General features: G+C 38.5%; 1 protein-coding gene across 16 annotated transcripts in view; it reads right to left on the bottom strand.

Moving 5' to 3' along the window:
- Window positions 1-23,767, bottom strand: part of EPB41 (erythrocyte membrane protein band 4.1) — a 181,727-nt gene that overhangs the window by 13,020 nt on the left and 144,940 nt on the right. For 9 of the 16 annotated variants that reach the window (XM_010830201.1, XM_010830203.1, XM_010830207.1 and 6 more), the window contains 2 exons: window positions 3,710-4,159; window positions 2,449-2,577 (listed from right to left, as the gene is read on the bottom strand). In XM_010830201.1, coding sequence (XP_010828503.1) covers window positions 2,449-2,577; window positions 3,710-4,159 — 579 coding nt within the window. Of the gene's footprint in view, window positions 1-2,448; window positions 2,578-3,709; window positions 4,160-11,881; window positions 22,809-23,767 lie in introns of those variants that run through there. The other 7 variants (XM_010830202.1, XM_010830204.1, XM_010830206.1 and 4 more) reach the window with 3 other exon arrangements.

Below are 23,767 nucleotides of genomic sequence, written 5' to 3'. Positions count from 1 at the left end.
GCATATTTTAAAATGAATTTTTGTATGGGATACACTCAAACCATACATGGGCTTCTGTGGGCAGAATGGCACTAACAGTTTTTTAAGTAATTTATTTTGAACCATTAAAATTTTTTTTGATATGCACATTACAAAATTTAAAATATTCAAAATGGAGATGAAATGTCAGTGTCCCTCCCACTCCTGACCACAGACTGAAGTCCCAGGCCTCTTCATCCCAGGCCATCCAGTGGTGGGTTTTTGTGTTTTTGAGCACCCACTCAAGAGACAGTATATTCACATATAAGCCTTTGTATCCATACCTATACATACAACCCTTTTCCCTCACATAAACAGCATATTATTTATACCATATTGTACTGCATTTTCTTCATTTACCAATTTATCACATAGATTATTCCCATCAGAAGCTTTTTTTAATGGTTGCACATAATTACCTTAATTGGACGTACTATAAATTGCAAACCTGCTCTCTATTGACAGACAGCTGTTTCCATGGTTTCCATGGTAGTGACGGCTTAGAGAGTTCCCTCCCATATGCAAGTGCTTCTTTCAAAACGCTCCTGGCTCACTGTGCTCAATCTTAAAGGGACGTCCTCTGCCTTCCTCTGCAGTCCCCGCCACTGCCAAGTCCTGTTCATCCGTCTCTGTCTCTCCTGACATAGCTCTTTCTTCTCGTTTCCTCAGGCTACACTTCAGTTCTTCATAAGCATCCCCCTAAACCTGCCAGAAGCCGTATCCCTGTCTCCAGGCAGCCCCTCCTTTAATAGATTCAGCACACAGCTTTAGGAACCATCTTCCAAAACCACTGCCTAAATGAGGCTACTTTATCACCACTGCCAGAAAACCTGAAGCCATGGAGCAAGTCATTATTTACCAAACTCAAATTCCACAGCTGAGACCACAAGAGGGAGAAGCCGGAAGCACACCACGTTAACTGAATGTCTATGAACACACCAAGCGCTGTCCAGACGCCACTTCACTTCATCCTTCTCCAAAACCTGCAGTGGTAGGTAGGACTATCCCCATTTTACAGGCAGGAAACAGAGGCTTAGAGATTAGTGATTTGTTTAAAGTTATCCAGCTAGTACATGGTTGAGCTGGGATATAAATTCCACTTGTCTAATTGCAAAGAATGTGCTTTTAATTGGCAAGTGACACTGCTGCCCAAAGGTGGATGTCATCACCCAGCTTATGGTGATGTGAGGATTAACCGAAAGGATTTGTGTGAAACCAGCCAGCCAGAGCTCCACGCGGCCGCCTCCTTCCCATCATGCAGGCTTCAGCTAAAATGTCACCTTTTCAGAGAGGATTTCCTTGACTATTCCAGGCCCAGAATAGCAACTCTTCATGTTATCGCATATTGTCTGACTCTTGATCCTATTTTAGTTCCTTTAAAGCACTTATCACTGTCTGAAATGTATACATCTGGGTTTTATTGCCTGTCTCTCCAGACTGGAACGTCAGTTCCAGAGAGAAGGGCCTGTGTCCACCCTGTACATTGCTTTGGCCTAATACATAAATGCTCAAATACTTGCTGCAGTAATGAATAAACAGTTCAGTTTATAGATGGAGAAGTTTTTTGTACTTTTGGTTTCTGTGAATGAAAAAGGAAATGACTCAACCTAAGCAAGACGAGTTCATTCAAATTATCAACAAGGAAGGAGAAATTTTACTAAAAGTAGGAAGTAAACAAAATTTTAAGCACTAAATTCTTATATGATTTTAAATTTAATTGTAATAAATTGATTATAAATATTTTAGCTCTTACTTCCTTACTTAGACTTCCCTGGTGGCTCAGACGGTACAGCGTCTGCCTACAATGTGGGAGACCCAGGTTCAGCCCCTGGGTCAGGAAAATCTCCTGGAGAAGGAAATGGCACCCCACTCCAGTATTCTTGCCTGGAAAATCCCATGGTTGGAGGAGCCTGGTCCTCCGTGGGGTCCATAGGGTCACAAAGAGTCGGACACGACTGAGCGACTTCACTTTCTTTCTCTTACTTACATTTCAGGTGTGGTGTTCAAGTACCATCTTACACAAGTTTCACAACAGAATCATGAGGTAGATACTAACACGGTGCAGGCGGGTATGGGGGGTGGAGCGGGGGCATCAGGGATCCCAGATGCTCAACCGCTTGTTTAAGTTAATATATGGAGAAGCTGGGACCTGAGCTCAGGTTTGTTTGACCCAAAGCCCATGTTCTCAACCATCACACTGGATTGTCTTCCCTAACTGAACTCGGTGGATATAAGCCATCAGATCCAAGATAATTTTGCTTTTAATAAAGTATCTGGGGACATCTTGAGATGAGTGATCTCTTCTGAAAAGGACTGCCCCAGAAAAGCCTAGTATTATTTGCAGCAAGTGATGAGAAACCCTGTGTAGAGAGGTGATTTATCATGTTTACTGGATAGTCTCTGGTTCTGAAACATTGAACCGTGTCCCACCTGGGCAGCCTCGTACGTGATGGTCTTGGTCTCCGTGTGGACGATAGGGACGTCTTTGGTTGGAATTTCACTTTTCACAGCATTGGCAGTGTCTGAGATCGTGACGGTCTGAGTCTTCACCAGGGGAGGCTGTGAGGCAGTAAAGAAAGAGAGTTACCGGAGTCCTCTGGAAGCTGTGGCTACCTAATCTTCTGACATTGATCTGATCAAAGTGATTGCTCTGATCAAGCAAAGGGCTAGCTCAACCTCTGCCCAAGCCTTGGACACTATTCCAGTGTAGCCCTGACAAGGTGTCGAATCACCAAGGACATTAAAGAACAGCACTACTGTTCACTTTCGCAGGCTTAATGGAAAGCAATGGTATCAGACAGTTACGAGTGGTGAAACAGAACACTTCAGATGGACCTTCAGAATTTGAATATAAAACTATTTGCCAAAGAGCAATCACTTCTGTTTGTCCTTGTGACTGTACCATTAAAATTAAGGAAATCAGCCACATTCCTCCCCTTAGTACAAATGGTACATGACATAGCACTGGCATTGGAACACATTACCCTGCAATTCATTAACTTCTTTCAAATCAATGTCAGACATTCACTTTGGAGTTATTGAAAAGAAAACAATATTGGAAAAAGTGGAGAGAAGATAATCAGTTTTACCACCACCTGGTGATTAATCTCAGAATTTCCAGAGAATGAACTTAAGCGAAATATCAAAGGTTTCCTGTCCATCAGCTCACCTTCCCCAAGACTATAAATCACCCTGAAACTAGCATATGATTGTGGTAAAGTTAAGTGGCCATCCACCTTAGCATAGGAGATTAGTGCCTATGATCATGGAAGCTCCCGTGAGTGCGGTCAGTGGGAGTGGTGGGCTGCACTATTTGGTGCAATACATAAGCCATTATTTGGGGCCTGACTCCTCATTTAAAAAGTCAGTTACCCCTTTTAATTGATTAAGAGTATTTGAGTTTTGGGGGCAGGGTCTCAGAACACTGAAGGCCCCTCATCACAGAAGTCTCAGAAATTCGCCTCTTTACGAAGCCCGTTCTCAATCGAGGAAAAGAGTTTTGGGGGTAGTATTAATGACTCTGAATACATTTACTTGTAGTAATCAAGAACTGCAATTTTACTCTGTGATTTTTGAAAAGAGCCAAGAGGCAACTATCCTCACCACTGCCACCACCACCTCCCCCGCAGAATAGATTCTGGCCCTCTCCCAAAGTGAGTCGTTAGATCTGCATCACTGAATCAGTTACTACCTGGAAACTTCGAATGAGGGTGGGGAATTGGTTACCCACACGAGAGTCAAGAAATGATCCGTTTTGCTTTCCAAGTGGCTTTCCTGGTGCAACACGTTGCTCACTACTCTCTGCCTTTTTCTCACCAAGTTGCAGCTGGGAGGAAGCTGGTGATACTGAGGCCCGTAAGGCACTGGCCTGTTCCTCCACTCCTACACACTCCCCACTGGGACCTCTCAGCTCTTCCTTAATATCAAGAGAGCCAGCTGCCCCCAGCTCCTTCTCTTCTGTCTCCTTGCTGCTTACAGGGAGGGAGCCAAAGTCAAAGATTTTTGGAGACTCCGGTGAAGCGGTCATTTGGCTCTTACTAGGAATTACTGAACGCTTGGGGCCCTCCCATTCAGAGTCAGGGTTGGTAGATGGCCCCGTGGTCACGGCAGCCACCTCCTCGGTGCGAATGCCATTTATATTCTACAAATGAATGAACACACACAAGAGTGAGAAGATTAGGAGTAGGTGGGGAACACAGTGAACTCTGAGAATCAACAATGATTTCTAGGAGGCCTCGAAAATATTAATACTAATATAAACCAGGAATCTAAGCTCCTGAAGGTGGTCAAAAGGAAGAATTACTTGCTGTTCACTAAACATGTCAGCAGCTTAAACAATTCCAACACCATTTTAGTCATAGTTCTACAGCATGGTTAATCTGAGAAATGATTCTGATGTGCCTCACAGAGGAACAGTTTGTGTTAACTATGGACTTCTCTGTAAAACATACTCTTCATACTCAGAGGGGAAACTATTCCTAAATACCTAACTCATTACTATGCACAGGACACAGGGCAATTTATGAGTCGATAAAACATAGCTGGATGAGTCTGCTCAGATTGAAAAATGTTCCATACATCTCCAAGCCATATGTATCATCATGCTGGCCCATGATGGAGAAGCTGAAATCTAGACTTTGGTTGGCGGAGATATGGAAGGTGAGTACATCCAGCACAGACAATCCAATCATGGTCAAAGAATTAACTATAATATCAGAAATAGTGAGACAATGCTTTTAAACAGAATAAACATGATTTATCAGCAGTTGAGAAGTATTTCTCCATGGATGAATGACAATGTCTCCAACTCCTGAGAGAAATAAATCCTGGAAACACAGAGTTCCCTCTTGGGCTACATGTCTCACATCAAAGGATAAACAGATCTAAAATAAGAACTTTGAAGAGAACGTGGAAGAGAAGGTAACATCACAGTGTGTGGACCTATTCCTAATGCTTAAAGAAAAGTGCTGTGGTTGGAAGAAGAGTAGGAACTCACATAGCAGGAAAAGAACACGAAGCATGTGAGAAACGAACAATCTAACAGAAGCCAAATGTTAGGAAAACTGGCATGCGCTCACCAGAGAGCTATAAATAAGCCATGTAGGCCTGAAATTTTGGTAAAATCAGTTTACCATATTACATGCCATATAGGAAATTAACAGAAAAGCACTCTTTTAAAAAGGTGTTCCTGGAATAGACAACTTATGCTTGGACCAGCCTACACGTTTTAGTGCTGCAATCACACTATGTGTATTATATTAAAAAAAAAAAAATCGTTGCTGCTCCTTAAGTTGTAAACCAGTCTACACTGTGATGAATATAAACCAGCGGTCTAGTAAGAGAAGAAAAGATGCACTGCACTTCAGAACTCCAGGCCAACTGTACCTCTAAGAACAGTCTAACTTAAGAGCATTTCAAAGTGGTACAAGTTGAACTCACAGTAGGTAGGTCTTTCATTGACTGATCATGAATATTACGTAGGACATGAAAAACGGGATTGAAAGATGACAAGAGAAACTGTCTTTGTCTGAAGGTATATCAGAGATATATAAACTATTCATGCTAAGCATATATGAATTTCCTCATATTTAAAGTGAGAATAATACTTGGTTTGACTCACAGGGTTCTGAAAGATCAAATACAATAGTATATGAAAGCACTCTGTAAATTCTCAATTACCATGTAGATTCACTTAATTCAATCAACATTATCTGAGCACCAATAATAGGCTAGGGCCTGGGGGACACCAGAATGAGTTTGTTGTTACGTTACTAACACTCTGTACTACTTTCTAAGGCACTTATCTCACCATTTCTTTCGAGTCAGACAAGCTGTTATGGAGCTGCCCAAAATAGATTCACTGGTAATAAACAGATAGGCTTTCTCAAATTGCTGTATGCTAGCTCTAATGCTGTGAACAGCATATCCAAACCCAGTCACATGGAGAGGCTTCTCCAGATAATTTTGTCACAACTGAGAAGGTTGATTAATAACCAGGAAAATGCCTAAGATAATCAAGGAAGAGCCAATTTTATACCAGTCTGACCAACTGATAATCAAACATTGCTGAGGCCAGCACCACCTGGCCCAAAGTTGCCTACTGCTGAGTAAAATTAGATAGATTGATCATTTTTTTTCCAAAGCAGGAATTGAGGAGACCAAGGGTAAAAGCTGTGGCCACAGTAATATCAATTCAACAAATATTTACTGATCACCAAATACGTATTAGTCATTGGAAATAAAGGAAAACTGATAACAGTTGGGTTGGATTACTACTTAGAGCACTCTCACATATGGTCGAATCAGCCGCTCCAGTTGGCTCCGCTGTCGAGATCTCTGGGACAACACAGCCAACTACTTACTGGACACTCTCCCAGGCATATGGGATACAATATGCCCCAAACTAAACTCATCCAGTCCACTTTAGTGTGTCCCTTATCTGCTCTTTTCTATTCCCACACTTAACGTCTCCATTCAGGCTCTTATAATGCCTCACCCAACTTACTGCTAATGCCCTAAACAAATTTTCTTTTCCTTCTTCCTTTCTCATCTCAATCCTTTCCTGAACACATCCTTTATTCTGCTGTGAAAGTGTTTATTTCTAAAAATGAAACACTGAAAATTCCATTTTTCAGCTTAAAGTCCTTCAGTGACTCTTCACCGACTTTTGGTTAACGTTCAGGTCCTTTTCTAACACACAGAAAATACTTTAAAATATGACTCTCCTCTCTCTCTCCAGCTTCACTCTGCTACACCTCCACACACACCCTTCTCTCTACTAACTCAAGACAATTTGCAATTCTTAGAACAGAGCATGCTTTCTTTTGCCCCGTGCCTTTGTCAATATTGTATTGTTCCTTCTGCCTGCAAGTCCTTACTCAGCTCATGTTAGTTCTTCTGGAAGTTTTCTCCTGGATGCCTTAAGTATGTTTAGATACCGCGACTTTCATTCCCACTGTACCCTGCCATCATTGGTTTAGTCATCTGTCTTTTCCATCAGACTGAGCTCCTTGGGGGATAAGGACTTCTGTAGTTCTTAGCTCTATATCTCTCTTGCACAGTTTTTGGCACATATAGATGTTCAGTAAAAACTTGCTGAAATTATACTAGATAAATTCAGGAGCCCTGAGAACTGTTTTGCCTCAAGCTATTCAAAAACTGAAAAGGCTCGTTTAGAAAGAACATAAAAAGTGGCCCCCTTGACCAGACCAGCATTCAGTGTTCTACATCAGAGGAAAACTAACATTATGGCATGTTCACCATGTGACAGGTACTCTAGCAAGTTTTCTCTTTTCATTTTTCACAACCTCATTACGAGGTAGTCACTATTTCTATTTTATAGATGAAAAAATGGAGAGGGTAAGCAGGCGAGAGCTGGGAACTAATGGAACTAGAGTTTAACCTAACCCTAAGGTCAGTGTCTGATTCCAAAGGCCATTTCTACCCATGGCAACAGAAAGTATTTCTAGTAGGCCCAAAGGACACATCCTATTACATTCAAAAGAATATACAATAACCCTGACTTTTCTTTTGGGAAGTACAAAAATTGCCCAAAGTCCTCTCAGTGGAGTCTGATCTTAGTGGCTGACACCATACTTTGAAACATAAGCAGATGGCTGGAAAGCCAGAAGAAGTGATTAGGGCAAAAAGAAGATATAAAATCCTTATGACATAAGACACACACAATCTGGTATCTAACATGAGTAAAGAATTTTAACTGACAGTGCTGTGCCTTTGGCTATGACCATCAGCATGGACCATTGGATTATATAAGATTCTGCACAGCCCCATATACCAAACTGGCCTGGAAACTTTAAACAGATCTTCTGAAGGATATGTCACAAGGTTGTCTAGTTGGTTTCAAGAATATGAGAAGGAAAAATGTTAGACCAGTATTTAAGTGAGCAGGAACATTGTTTGACTGAAAACTCTGTTTTACTTAAGAAGTCAGTAGTTCCTGCTAAGTATGATAAACCAGTATTTTCTTTGGGGGAGAAAAAACTCTTGATTTTTTTTTTTTTGGAATTTTTTTTTTCCTCCTAAAGGCTTTCTCTTGACAATGACTTACTCAAACAGATTATGTCACAGGATCATCAAGCCCTGAGCATGTATGTGCTTTTATGAGTTATAAATAACCTCTCTCTTGACTCAGGGATTACAGATATTATTAAAAGTGGGATATGGGTGTTTTATATGTATTTCGCTGTTATTTCATTAAATGCAAACCAGTGTCTTCCTTTTTAGGTTATTTTTGAAGGAAGGGATTTATCTATTTTATTGAAATAAGTACAGTTATGCTGACAAGACTCTCTTATCCTATAAGCATCACAGTGAAGATAAATCCTGAAATCTTTCTAAAATTTTGCTGCATAAGCAAGAGCCATATACTGTTTTTTTGTTTTTTTTTTTCTGGAGGGTCTATGTAGTAATTCTCTCCATTTTGTCACTTGTTCCTTGCCTAGTAAAGTCCAATTTTACCTTTAGTTGGCAATGGGAAAATAGTTCCTTTCTCTGTTAAAAAAAAAAAAAAAGAACCTGCTATTGTCTCACTTTATCTTCGTATATATTAAAACCCTGGGTAGGCAGTTGAGGACCAAGTGAAGAACAGCTTTTTCACTGTCAACCTTGTCACATGATTCCAGGGATACATTTTGATTTCAGGACCATGATTAGATTGTTGGAATGAGGGAAGAAGGCAAAAATGCTAACTTCAAAGACTAAATCTTCCTCTTGATAATATACTATGTTTTATTTCTTATCCATTTAAGAATTATACTTTCTAATATGTGTAATTATACACATGAAAAAGACCTCAAGGTATACTAAAATATCAATAGAGGTAGGACTGCAAGTAATTTAATTTCTTTCTTTGTGTTTTTCTGTATTTCACAACCTTTTAAAAATGAATATGCATTACCTCTATAATAAAAATGCTATTAAATGATTTTTCTTATGCAAGCTTTTACACTGGTTTCATAATGAAATGATCTGTAAAACCTGAGGAGTCTGGTAAAAAATCTATGAAGGAAGTGCTAATAAATCCTTAATATCCTCCAAGCCTTTGAAAACAGTTAAAAATAAACCTTAATGGTTTCCTAAATGAAGAAGTAGTTAATGGAAAGAATAATAAGAAATGTCAGCAACTGGTAATGGTATACAAATTCTTTTATATGGAGAATATAATATAAAACACTAGTAATTTAGTGTTTTGAGTGGGTTTTGAAAGTCAAAGTCAATGGTGATGGACTTAATCTATTTGAGTGGAAAAAATAGCTCAAATTTAAAGTGTAGCTTAATTACATTTTGTTTAATGTTTTCTGATTTAGAGATGGCAGTGATATTCTCAGGCATATGAATAAAAATATGGCTGTATCTGTGAGTTGTCACAGGTTTTCTGAGAATGTCTTATTAGACATCTGAAGACACATGGAAAATGATCATTCACTTGCCAAAGTCACAAAAGCACTGGGAATATAAAATATTAAAGTATCCCAAGACCTGATCTGAACATTAGCTCTAGATTAGTGATACTGACTATGGATAAACACATACTTCACATCAGAATGCTTTATATTTCTTTTGTGTGTGTGGGTTTTATTTGTTTTGGCTGAGTGCTCTATACCTCAGGTTGAAATCTTCTCTTACTAAAATTAAGTACAAGACATCAGAATGAACTGGCCAAATTCAGTAAATAGCTGTTTAATTGTCACCTCAGAAGAGAATCCTCTTTTAGGAGATTTTGAGATAAATAAAAGAAGGAAGTCATCCAATTTCCAGGGTACTTAGATTTAGCTGAATGAAGATATTAACAATGATATATACAAACAGCAGTTAAGTATGTCTGCATAATAAACTCGGAGCTATGTGGTGGTTGGGGCAATGATGAAAGCTTGGGGAGAAGGCAAACTTTAACAGAGCTGGTGAGTAAGCTTAATTACGGTGTCGTGTGTGTGTGTGCGTGCATTTTCAGGTATTATAACATGACATAAACACTGAAATAAGCCAGTCAACAATGTTATTGAGTCCACCATTAGCAGAATTAGACAGCTAACAGAACAATGTTAAAAGAAGGAAGAAAATAGAGTCACATCAGCTACAAAGCTAACTTCTAAAGAGAGCCTTGGAATCAAGGTATGCTTACGTTTTCAGAAAAATGCTTCTCCTTCATATTCTACTCAGTGGTTTCCAGGATCTATTTTTAGAATACCAATGAAAATTGTATCATCAAATATACACATGCATGTGCAGTCATTATAGACAAATTAATAAATATTGCACTTGCTGAAATCATACAGGACAAATTTTAAGAGAAGGGCAATTAGCAGGATAAGGTGACATTTTGTTTTATCAAATTGATTAAATTGAGAAGCAGGAAACATAAATGATGACTGTGAAATAATTTTCTTAGTCTGGCCAGACCAAAATACAAATTCTGTCACTAAATGCATAACTATCCTGTCTTAATCCACTTTACCAGTGCCATCTTAAAGAGTCTCTAACGCTCGCTTCCAAATCAGCAAGAGTTTCACTTTTACATAAATATACTTAGAGGCTTAAGCACAAAAAAACAGAAATACTCTTTGATGAAGAACAAATAATTATTACAGTTATAAAATGTCTTTTGGTTTGATGACATCGTGTTTCTAGTTTGTTTGCATTTGGACCCAAATCTGATTTGCCTCAGAACTGGTACTTGAAGTCTGATTTAATTACTGGGAATCTGAACTATTAATCTATCTGTTAATAATATTTCCAATAAATGTGTAAATGAAACAACTATTTTCTTCCAAACAAACTATTTTCTTCTGAATGATTTTAAAGCCAAGAACCAGATTACCCCCAAGGCCAAAAAAAGCTGTGAGACTCTCTGTCTCAACAGTAGGCAAGGCTTCTTTTCTTTTTTTCTTCTGTATTTTGGCTGCACCATGGCATGCATGATCTTAATTCCCCAACCAGGGATCAAACCCACGCCCTCTGCAATGGAAGTGCAACATCTTAACTGCTGGACCACCAGGGAAGTCCCAAGGCCTCATTTCTCATGCCCATCTGCTGGTTCCTACTGACTGAAAGATCCTATTTCAGGTTCTAAGACTTTCTGTGAAATAACCTGAGGGATTTAAGGCAAGTTAAGGGCAGTCCAGGGTTAATAAATCAACTCATTAGTGGTTGGGGATCTTAAAGCACCATTTTTAATATGTAGTTTTATAAGTCACTAGAGTCTCACAAATTCCAGCCTTCTTAATTTACTTTCTGTAACTTTCATCACATTTTTACCTGGGGACTAAGTGACTTAGGGTATAGCTGTGGCATAACAGAATACCATTGAACTGAAACATCAAAGACCTGCGTTGCAGCTCTAGTTTTCTCACTTAAAAACTGCCTGTTCTTGAGCAGTCCTTGAACTGCTCTGAGACTCAGTTTTATCATAGAAAGCCAGAACACCACTATATACCTGATATGGGTATTGTGAGGGTTAACTGTGTACTGTGTTCAAAATGAAGTGCTAAGCAAATACTAGATATTATTTGTCGTTGTATTTCTCAAAATATGCCTTTTTGCAAAGAAACACAACCCAGAACTAGTCCCTATATGAGTGTTTCTTAAGTATCCAAATTAGCCAACCCTATGGATTTAACTAATCGTAAAGGAAAGCAACCCTGAATATTCACTGGAAGGACTGATGCTGAAGCTGAAGCTCTAATACTTTGGCCACCTGATGCAAAGAGCCAACTCATTGGAAAAGACCATCATGCTGGGAAAGACTGAAGGCAGGAGAAGAGGGCGACAGAGGATGAGATGGTTAGATAGCATTACTGACTCAACGGACATGAATTTGAGAAAACTCCAGGAGATAGTGAAGGACAGGGAAGCCTGGGGTGCTGCAGTCCACGGGGTCACAAAGAGTCGGACACTACTTAGTGACCGAATAACGACACCATGGGTTTAACTGAGGCCGGTCTTCCTTGCAGCTTAGCACGGTCTGAGTCAGGTTCTCATTATATTTTAGAGGATATCACCAGGTAGAACTTAGAAGAAAGAAACTGTGACAGAAGATAATAACTAAAACTGATACACTCTGAAGATATTTAAGTATTCCTGAGCCAAGATTCTCATGAAGAACACTGGATAGGCTGTTTTTAATAGTTTTAAGAATATTTCTGATCAGTTACAAAAAGTACTATTTTAAAGCTTCATAGATTTATTGCTGTTTCTAAGCCTAAAGTATATCTTTTTGTGTTACTACCCAGATTCTGTTTCCAGAAATTACTGAATTTTCTGTAAAAAGAGGCTCAGAGTCAGCATACTGTCTCTATAATCATTTCACCCAAAGGAACCCTAAATCTCCTACATCTATTAAACTATCATTGGGTTTCCCATTTTCTTCCTTCTATTCTGCCGTTCAATCAAGTAAACCGAGAGTCAGAACTGACCTTGGAAATCATGCTTACTGATATGATCAAATCTGTAATGTCACCATCATCTTTGCAATGACTGTGTGGCCTGGTGAAATGCAAATGTCTCAGGGAAAGTTAATACATTAAACGTTTATCAGTTTTTCTGTATGTCAGAAAAAAAGGGGCTTGGGGGACTCGTTAGACTTACTTATACAATTTTAAAAAACAGGTTTTGATAAGGCAAAGGGAATGAGCAGAAGGTGGCAGTGGGATTGAGGGGGAGGGGTGTGCACAGACACACATACGCCCACAGAGCACATTACCCTTGCTTTGCAAACCCAGTAAGAAACGCTTTGCACTGCAAATGACCACAGAACCAGCAGGAATCGAGGTTATCTTGCTAAAGCACAGAAGGAAGATACCCAGCAGAAGAGTCCAGCTCCTGGTTCTGAACTAAAGTAAACAATAAATATTACAGTCACTTAAATGATCAAAATGTATTTAAATAACACCCCCAAAAGGTCTACAACATGCAAACTAAAAAATGTAGACTCCAATCCTGATAAAATCAGTTAATTGCGAGTGCTTTCTTTCCACATACTTCTCTCTAACAAAATATGGCAAGTTTATGTCTTAGCAAAGAATGGCTTTAAATGCCTTGGGAAAAAGCTCTAAAAAACAGAACATATGTCTTTATACATTTACTATATTATTAATAGTTATAATCTTATCCCTATTTTGAAAAATTAATAATATCAGTATTTCCCTTGGTTGTATGACAATGCTAACTTGGTGATTTTTTTTTTAAATTTGTTAAGTTAAAACAAATGCTTTTAAAGGGGCACTTGCAATAAGAGATAAATCAGATGTGGTAATGGCTTCTTTTGTAAAAGCCATGTGTAAACAGCACATAAAGATGACAGGTCAAGCAGCAGTAGCCCATTCTTCAGCCAAAAAAGGAAACAAATGAAGAAAGGAGAACAGAAATCACCCAAAATAAAAACGCCCCCTGGCCCCTCCACTCCCAAAAGCTTCATAAATAATAGGTTTGATACACTTTTGGTGGAAAACTCAGACCAACTGGCAGTTTAGAAAAGGATATTAGAATCACAAACACTCAAGATGGGGATAAACTAACAACAGAGTGACCAAGCAGCTAGCAAAAGATGATTCTAAAATTCCATCTTTCCTCTCTAGCGTGTTGTTTTTTTTTTGGCCACACCACACAGAGAACAGGGATGGAACCCGGACCCCTGACAGTGAAGCGCAGGGTCGTAACCACTGGATTGTCAGGGATTTCCCCTCTATGGTGTCATTCCTAGTCATACAATATGTTTATCTTCATCCTACATTTTCTTTCTTGTCTATATCCTCTCCTACTCTTTTTTTTTTTTTTTTAAATAAAGCTAGTGTGCTACTGGTGGTCCTTGGCTAGAAATACATCCTTGGGGTGCTCGCTAGCTTCTCCACAAAATTTGAGTCATTTTCATGGTCCACTACTATTCTGTCATATAAAAACTACATCTGGATAAAGGAGCTTATTAGGAAGACACTGGCCTTTATTAAATTACAGTTGGTAGAACTGCCTATTGCAGGCAAATCACTCGAATGCAGCCTTTCATGAATGCCAGCAAACGGAATTTGCCAATGACAATTACCCTTCAAAAACAGTTTTTATCATTTCCTAAATAGAGCTGTTATTAGATTATCCCCAGAATAGGTGAATGCAAAAGCAAATTGCTGTAAAATATCAGTGCCTGATGCAAAATTTTAACTATTACATAATAGAAAATTTTGCCTTAACACTGCACTCACCAGCAAGGACTCCACAGATCAAATGAGGGCTCTCAAACCTGAATAGAGCTACAGAAATCAAAGTGATTGAGCATACATTAAAGGTTATACTACACACGTCTAGGAGACCAGAAGCCTTTGGTCAGCCAATTTTATTTCATTATACTAAGAAGGGTTGAGTTGAAGAGATGGAAAGCAAGAAGCTATAATCAGCATAAAAACTCTGATCACTTAGTATGGAACACAAACATATTTGGCAGGATTTCTCAGAAGTCCCAATTCCAAAAATGATTAAAGCCAATAATAAGCACTTAAGAAAAACATGATACCCCGATCTGATATCTAGAAAACAGCATCTTGGTTCCACAGAACTACATACAACAGAAAACAAGGATCAGATATTAATTAGCTGTGTCTTCTTTTCCTGAAAAATCCTATAACAATGAAAATGGCTTTCCATGTTAACACTTTCAATCAATTCCCAAGAGGAATGTAGAGAAACACTACAAAATTGTATATTACTCAGACATGGCCACAAGGTACATGCTTTGTGCTAGTAAACAGACCACTTCAAAGTGTGTAATGTTGGTTTTAAGTAACCACCTGCGTAATACAATAGACCCTAGGACTGTGAGAATAGATAAGAGGTAAGGTTTGCCCATGGTTAAATAAGAGATTGAGCAGTGAGCCTTCTGTTAATTATAAAAGCAAGCTCTCTTCACACCCATATGTCCATACCTGTCCATCTGCTGCAGTAAAAAGAGAGAAAAGGAAAAAAATCTCTTTTTCCTGCAACATATCTTCGTTTCTCAATATGATCAGAGAGGTATTAATAACTACTAATTTGTAGAGTGCTTCTTAAAAAAAGACAAATTCAGCATATTAAAAATGCTTCTAACAGATGTGATAATTACATGTGTTGTAGTGACTGATTATGTGGGTTAGAAAAAAGTTATTTTTAAAACTTGGTATAAATAAGTCAAATCGTTCCAAAGCAGATTTAAAACATTAATATTCTCAGAACTGAATGCATGTCAATAAATTATCTCTGTTTTAGGACTGAGCGTAAGACAATTACTGGGCCACAGAAAAGAGTGAAAATATGGGGAAAACAAGAGAATTGTTCTACAAAGACTGGCTGACAGTATCTCTTGCTGATCTGCTGAAGCAGAGGTTCCTCCTCACCCCGCTTTTGGGTAGTGGGTCTATATATGTGCAGTATCGCTGACTCCTGTTTCTTTAATGATTAGTATCAACCAGAATCAGACTTGCAATAAGATTTATTCATGATCAATTTACATAATAACAGAGCAAATAACGTGAAAAAACATCAAAGAAAATATCCCCCAAAGAGAAGTATATCTTGCTCAACTGCTAATGGATAAACAATTTATTCCACTGAGCGTCGTAGCTGAAGGATCCTGGACCAGGGGACTCAAAGGAACATAGTTTTAGGAATGTATTACAGAGCACCTCCCAAAGCTAGTCACAGATATGAAGAAATCCTTTAGAAAACAACCATGTTGACTAGGGCACAAAGATGCCTCCAAAAGGATATAACTTCCTTTTAACTTATTGATAAATACTGCCCAAGTAGGCCCTGAATTAAGGAATTCCTCTCAGAGAAATTTCTTTCTTTTGAAAGGGGAACCTTTCAAATACCTCCTTTAGTCACCCAACCTTAAATTTATACACTTTTGGTGTACCAAAAGTTCAGAGTGAAAATCATGTCATCTTCTTACCATGTTCACTAGATATCTTTAAAACCTGGCTAAAGAGAAGGTGAATTTGGGAACCTTAAAAATCCAACAGAACAGAGGGGTTAACTGAATCTGTCACTGAATATGTTAAGAGCACAGTTAATAGAGAACAGTCTAGAAACTGCCAGAGGCAGGGGTGCTGCGGGAGTGATGATATTTTAGCTTTTAGTTCACGTGTATCCTGGCTGCCAGATAAATAGGAATGAGTGCCTCGTCTTTTGTTTTCCATTTTCAATCATAAACAAGACCAAAAATACTTCAACACTGAATGAAGATGCTAAGGTAGTGACTACAGCTCTTTGAAACAATACAAAGGAATAAAGTCTAACTAATCAGTTTTGTTTCTCTAGACCTATGTTGGGGGGTCAGCAGACTACAGCTCGCAGCCAAAGCCAGCCCTCTCCTTGCTTCTGTACAGCTGTGAGCCAAGAATGGTTTTACGTTTTTAAGTGGCTAGGAAAAACAGAAAAAATATTTAGTGACACGAATGATAAGAAATTCAGATTTCAGTGTCCACAAGTAAAGTTTGATGGGAACACATTCATGTTTCTTGGTTTATTCTTGTCAATGCTGTTTTTACTCTACAACGGCAACGTTGAGCAGTTTTGACAGAGATGCTATGGCCTGCAAAGCCTAAAATGTCATCTGGTCCTTTACAGAAAAAGTTTGTGATCCCCTGGCCTATCTGATACACAAAAACTCTTGACAGCTCAACAGTTTGATACATTTGGTGTTTTTATAGCATGTAAAACACAAGACAAATGTACCAAACTGCTCTTGGAAATGTATTTTAGATAAACAAAATGTCAAATAACAGGTACTCTTAACGACATCACACCCCAGGATGAATTTACACACATAAACAAGTACCCTGGTCTCGATAATATTAACATTCTGTAATGAAAATAGTTGATTATTACCGTGATAAATGGACAAGAGCTTTTAACTGCATCAAATTATAAGATATTAACAAGAGAGATTGACAACATCATAGAAGTATATGTAGATTCTGTGAATAAACCAAGGACTGTGCTACAGGATTAACAGGAGGGAGAGAGGCTTCTGGGCTGAAGAGGGATTGTTTGGGCTACCTGCATGTACTGACTGCTCGTGTGGGTATCACTTGGTACAAATTTGTGCCCCAGTACAAGAGATTCTAAGTGAAAAGTTAGACTTTATCCATTACTGTAGAACTATTTAATTCAATTTAACAAATATTAATTATTTGTTATGTATCTGAGATACAGAGGTATCTTTGGCAAAGAGATGAAACAAGGTTTCATACCTCTGAGAACCTCATGGCTTTGAGGAGACAGGCAAAACTAAAAGAGAGAGATTAACATTTCAAAATTTTAGTATCACTTTCTCCGGTGGGGCTCTACATCATCATCAGAATGTTATAAGTTTCCGTAACTGTATCATATCAAAGTGGAATACATCAAAGCACGTGGGGGTATTACAGGATGCAAACCAGAGAAGGCAAGCCCCAACTCCTTCATCTAACAGACAAACACCCCCGTGTGCCTTGTGATCTATGGTGAGGCTGAGATCTCCAGGAACTTCACAATGTTCTTTTAGAGAGGGAGAGTCGATGGGAAGGGACATAAAACTGAAAAAACCACTGGGAATTAACCAAAGGATAATGGAGCCAGAAGGAAAAAGAGCTGATAAAACAAGAAAAGCTAGAGGAAGAAAGCAGAAGGATAATCTGCTAGGGGGAAAACTGGGACAGACCTGGATATCAGATGGCAAGTTATCTGAGGGCAAGAACAGTGACTCGTTCCAGCACGACTTACTTTTAACTCTGTGAAGAGCTTATAACGTGGGAGATGGAAAATTCTTCAGAATGCCTCCATTTAGGACCCAGACTTTTGAAAGCTACAGGGAAACAGACTTTGACTGAATACATCAGTGATTAATACCCAAAGATCTAGGATGTCCAAAGACACAATGTGTTATATCCTGGGAAATAATTCATCACAGGCTAATCTAAATGATACAGCACAGAAGAATCAAGCACTGGAAGGGAGAGGAGTTGGACTGGGGACCTATCCAATCCTAAATTTCTGATAATGCTGCTTCTTTGCTTCCCATCCCTGCAACACATTGCCTAGAGGGCAGTGATTGAAGAATGGATATCAGTAAACAGTGGTTTGCCTTTAATTCTAATCCCCTGTGTTGCATTGAGACGGATTCTGTACATATGGAAACTCTTCTTTAAAGAGACAGTAGAGGAGAAGGCAATGGCACCCCACTCCAGTACTCTTGCCTGGAAAATCCCATAGATGGAGGAGCCTGGTAGGCTGCAGTCAACGGGGTCGTGAAGAGTCGGACACGACTGAGTGACTTCACTTTCACTTTTCACTTTCCTGCATTGGAGAAGGAAATGGCAACCCACTCCAGTGTTCTTGCCTGGAGAATCCCAGAGACGGGGGAGCCTGGTGGGCTGCCGTCTCTGGGGTCACACAGAGTCGGACACGACTGAAGTGCCTTGCAGCAGCAGCAGCAGAGGTGAAAATGAGAGATTTAACTGCATCCTTTATTGATTTGGGGGACCTGAAAAGAGAGTTGGGACTCTATGCCTCTCCACCTCCTTTAATCTTTAAGAGTAGATTTAATCCTGTTATTTACCCCAAATGGGATTCTGACTATGATAAACTGGAGGGCTCCCTTCTAGGATATCAATCACAAAAGATTAGAAAAGCATTCTCAATGCAGATGTTTCCCTGGCAATTTGTCATCTGTATGTTTGGTTAGACTATTATTAAAGTTATTTAGCTTTCCACCTTTATTTCTGATCTGTGGGAGTAATAAACCACTCTACTTTCTCTTCTTTTTATCTTTCAAGTTCTAGTATGGCAGGAATTTCATTTACATAATGAAATACTCCATGAATCATAGCTACCCCCACTTCCTCTTCCAACCTAACTTTCTATGGCTTCCTCACTTAAACAACTTCTTAACTGTTTCAGGCATCCAATCCTAAGGTCCACACCAACCTGTTTCTTTCTGCACTGTTCTTTGTTCTGACACAGTAAAAAGAAGATCCCAAGGCATGAGGGGTAAAAGCAGCAGAAATGAACCAGACTTATGGCTACTCTTCCCTACAGTGTAGCGGAGGCAGATTGAGTCATCCCACAGGTAAAGAGTTGTCTCTGCTCCTACTACCAAAACTACTACAAACAACAGGGCTCATTTGAGTACAGTGGGAAAAGGCAGAATTTCTATATGTAATAGAATCAACATAACAATAATCTCTCTCAGTATGACAGAGAATGCTGCAAAGAACTTTGGGACTTTAAAATTTCTATGAAGAAGAACAAAAGTGAAGAAAACTTGGTAGAAAAGTTCTATATAGCTTTACTCTGCTCAATACTCTAGGCAAGAAAAAAGCAACTTCCTAGTGTTTCATACTATTTTTGAATTTTCTGTCTTCCTTTCATAATTACATGGTCACTGGTAAAGGCTAAATATAAATTTTGACTGGTTATGCCTTCAAAAAATAAGCAAACCTCTGATGCAAAAAATGTCTTATATTCTCTTCTGTAGGAAATATTACAATAGTGACTTAGGAATGTAGGAAAAGGTGAATTGTCTTACATCCACAGGAATTTTAGTATTTAATAGGAAGAAATGTACTAGGATCTAAGATGACAACAAAATCTAGTCCACAGATAATCCCTAGTCTCATGTTACTCAACAGAGTTGGTATCTTCTCCCTTCAAAACTTTTGCTAAAGATACAAAGAAGTAATAGAACTGACCCATGAAAACTGAAGCTCCTTCATAATCCACATGTCTAATAATCCATATGTCTAGCATAAGAAGATGGCTAAAAGACAGGTCCAAAATATAGATGCGGGATTTATTTTCAAGAATGGTCCACTCGAAGTATACCACAGAGGTAAGATGAATTGCTTAAGAGTAAGAGGAATTCTTAACTTTAGTTGTTTTAAGTGTTTGCTCAAATGTCAATAAGGAGTAGATGGAAATAAATACAGCTATCTAATTGCTTACTTTTATTTTAAAAAAATCCAGGAAGCAAACGTGTCTTTGCTTTTTTAAAAATTTCTAGTCCCTAAAAGGCCAAGCATTCCATGCCCACCAGAGCTCCTGGTTCCTGGAACATTCTCAAGAGGTAGGTTTGTCTCTACGTTATTAGGTGGAACTCTGGGCACCAAGGAGTTAAGTCAGCTTCTCAGAGTCACCCTAGGAATAAACTACTAGCAAAACCAAGGAAAAAACCCAAGACTTTTTACTTAGTCCCAATTGTTTTTCACTCATCAACCTGTTGTTAAGAAGGCTGAAGAAAAAAAAAAGAAGATTGAATCAAGCTAAAACCAACACACAGTTCTTTGGATCTGTCTCTGGTATCAAGAATGAAATGAGATGTGAGAGGAAAACCAAGACTATTTACAGCTTTATGTTATACATATGGACAGCAGTGTAAACTATTTTCCCTAAGATAACTGTGACAGGCATATCTTTTGAGACTGCACCAGCCAGCTTATTAGTCAAAGGACTGGCCCTTCTCTTCTCAACCATTCTTACTCTATTAACAGAAGAAAAGGCCTCTCCTTTGACCATCTGAGAACTCCTGCTGCACTTCAGAAAACCGAAAAGTATTGCTGGCTTACACTAGAATTTTAATGGACTTGAAATCAACTCCAATACAAAGGGAAACACAACTCAAGGTGATGCTTACAATAATGAGTAAAAAGCTATGTACAAGGATGAAAACTGGAAATATAATCTGAAACAGTTATAAAAGCATCAATAAAATCCTAAGGTTATTTCCTTGTTTCTTGAAAAAAATTTAAAAGAATCTAACCGATAACTATAGTTTTGTTATTTCATAAGGAAAGTTCCCATGTCTATTTCAGATAAAGAGTATTATTACGATCACTTTCTGTCTTACAGAACAGCTCTGCAATATCTCAGGTTGATTCGAGGTCTCTCTCTCCTTATTATGAGTATAAACAAATATGCTTAATTACAAAATATTTCTTATAAACAGACGTAGCCTGTGACATGAAAGATATACACTTATACCAGATTTTAAATTTTAACTTGCTTCTCACTTCTTTCCCATCTTTTTGGAGAGCCTATAATAACCTAGTCACAGTTTTCAGGAAATGCCATAGTATTATTTCTACATGTCTCCAGAAAAAAGAGAGTAGCAGTGGTGGGTACTGAAGAACTAAAGAGTCTTGGCTCTACCGTTCTCTCTCTCTTTTTTTTTTTTTAACTCTAAGAAGCTACCACCTTAAACAGTCTTGTTTAGAAGTTTCATCAGCTGGAAAGTGTTGAGAAGTAAAGTGCAATAATCTCAGTTTGACAACTCTATGAACTCAGATTTCAAAACAATATTTGAGACATTAACCAAATCATCCACATTGGTACATTCAAGTGCCATAAAAAACAGGCTACATGCAAGATTTCATTAATACTGAGGGGAGAAAAACAGGTTAGGCATCTGAGTAGGGTTGTGAAGAGACAGCACACGCATATTTACTTCAGGGAAGCCTTAAAAATCAACATGCAAACAGAAGACACGTACTTGTCACAACAGAGCCTTAGCTCACAAGACCATGGATTAAAGACAATTAATTTCAACACACATGTAAGAATAAACAAGTCTGAAGTCTATCAGAAAAACAAAATATATCAATATATACTTTAACCTTATCATAATGGCTAAATATTGCTTTTAGCAATATAATTACTTAATTCAATAAAGAAGTAACACAGTATTCTAATTCAGAGAAGGGTATGCATATGTCCAGATCTTCAAGAAATTTGTTATTCCAGGACTTTTGAAGATGGCAGAGTAGTCTGGAAAATTCAGCCCTGGCTGGAGGTTAAAGAGCACCAGCACCATTTTCCTTATACCATCAACATTACATTTGTGGAAAATGCGTTTAACTTTTGCAGACCTCTTCTGTACATTGGGCAGGATAAAAGTTGTTTGTCCCTGTACACCTCAGAAACATACATAAGAAGGCCACGGAAGTCAAAAGCCCTTTTCAGAAAAAGGCTTTTGTATGTACTGACTTGATATCTCAAGAAAAGGAGTGGTTATGGATTCATAGATTAAAATGTACCATTTTAAGGCTTTGGAAAGTTTAGCAAGTTGAATTTTTTCTTAAACTACAAAGCCCATGCCACACAAGTAACTATCAAGGATTGGGAAGACATTCCATCAAATGTGTCTACAGGATACCCTGCTTTGTGAGAAGCACTGGAGAGGAGTACTGAGCAACAGTAAACAGTAAGAACATGCAGGATAAGAGAATTAAAGCTTCTGGGCAAAGTACCAACCTGCTGCATGCTTAAATCCAATTTGCCTAAACTTGTTAAACTTCAGTGAGGAAAACTGGCTTTGGCAATCCATGGCTACTCCTTTGTACCCCATGATATATCATCTATAAAGAGTAACATTGTATTGACAGGACATGATCACAAGCGCTCCCCTGGGACAGGAACTATCAAGATCAGAGGGTAACACACAGGAGGTAACACAGTAGAAGCGAACGACAAAGTTCAATGGTTTTAGTCTTGACATTTCAGACGAGCCCCCTGTTTTCCGATCACAGAAAGACCAACCACCAGACAGCCAATGCAAGAACCAGGAGAAAAGACATCACGAAAGGAACACGAGGAGATGAAAAAGTACTAGAGTAGAGGTGGCACTTTTTGAGAAACTTGTGATCCTCAGGGATTGGAATAGAAACCTTGGGAAGAGTTTCTTCATTTTCTTGCTGGGGCAAGGCTCTTTCAGTAGATCTCTCTTGCCTTTTAACTTTCTCTTCGTCCTGCACTAACAGAGCACGTTCCTGTGTCTGCTTTCACGGTAGAAGATCAAGAAAGACAGAGAAAGATGAACAAAATGACAGATGGAAAATGCTCAAAAATGATACTTGGGGATGTGCAAAGGATTTGGGAAGATCTTTTGGACACTGTATTTTACTTTGCTTTGGCAATTATCCTAGCAAAGTTTCTAGAACACAGTAGGGTACTCAATAGGTAATTTTCTGAGTGAATGAATGAAGATCAGAAATCCTCAAAGTTCAAGGAATCACTGGACTTCATTAGTTACAGTATTTATTCCTCTTTTAAGGATATTCACACCAATTTTCAGTCATTTTTCATTGCTTTGGTGCTGCCAATTTTTCTTAGATCAACTGGGCAAAGCCAATAATCAAGCATTCTTCTTGCCATCAAAAAAGTTACTTTTATTACAAATAGAATGGCAGAATATAAAATGTTATCCTCATATCTCTTCATATAGGCTTAAAAAAACTGCAATAGTTCATTCAGTATGGCAATTAGCTTTTGCTCAAGGGAATAAAAATCTTAATCCTATACATTTCAAAGATTGCAAAAGAAAAACAAAAGTATAAAAGTTTATATGAGCCTCCAAGATCTACCAGAAAAAAAACCCTAACCCAAACCCTCACAAATCTCAATAGTTACAAACTCCCTCCCCACCCACTCAGAATCATGATTTAAAATAATAATAAGGACCATCACAAAGGTTTATACATCATATTAAGCAAATGTTTTTGATACTTTTACGGAAAATTATCTTTTCCCAATTGAGAAATTTTTCTCCCCCAGCAATTCCTGTACTCTGCCATCCAGTCAAGACAGATGTTTGCTACGAAAGGAAAAACTTGGCTCTAAGTTCTCTCAGTTGAGCCAGCCTTCTCTGATCTGTTGGGAAGTTCGACACTGGTTCTTTGCACACCCCTAAGTGATATGTATCAGGGAGAAAGTAGCTGGGGGACTGGTCAGCAAA

The sequence above is a fragment of the Bison bison genome, unplaced genomic scaffold (genome assembly GCF_000754665.1).
Source record: "Bison bison bison isolate TAMUID 2011002044 unplaced genomic scaffold, Bison_UMD1.0 scf7180017864516, whole genome shotgun sequence".
Lineage (NCBI taxonomy): Eukaryota > Metazoa > Chordata > Mammalia > Artiodactyla > Bovidae > Bison > Bison bison.
Note: the sequence above shows the minus strand (reverse complement) of the source record. Positions and strands in the feature narration are given on the sequence as shown.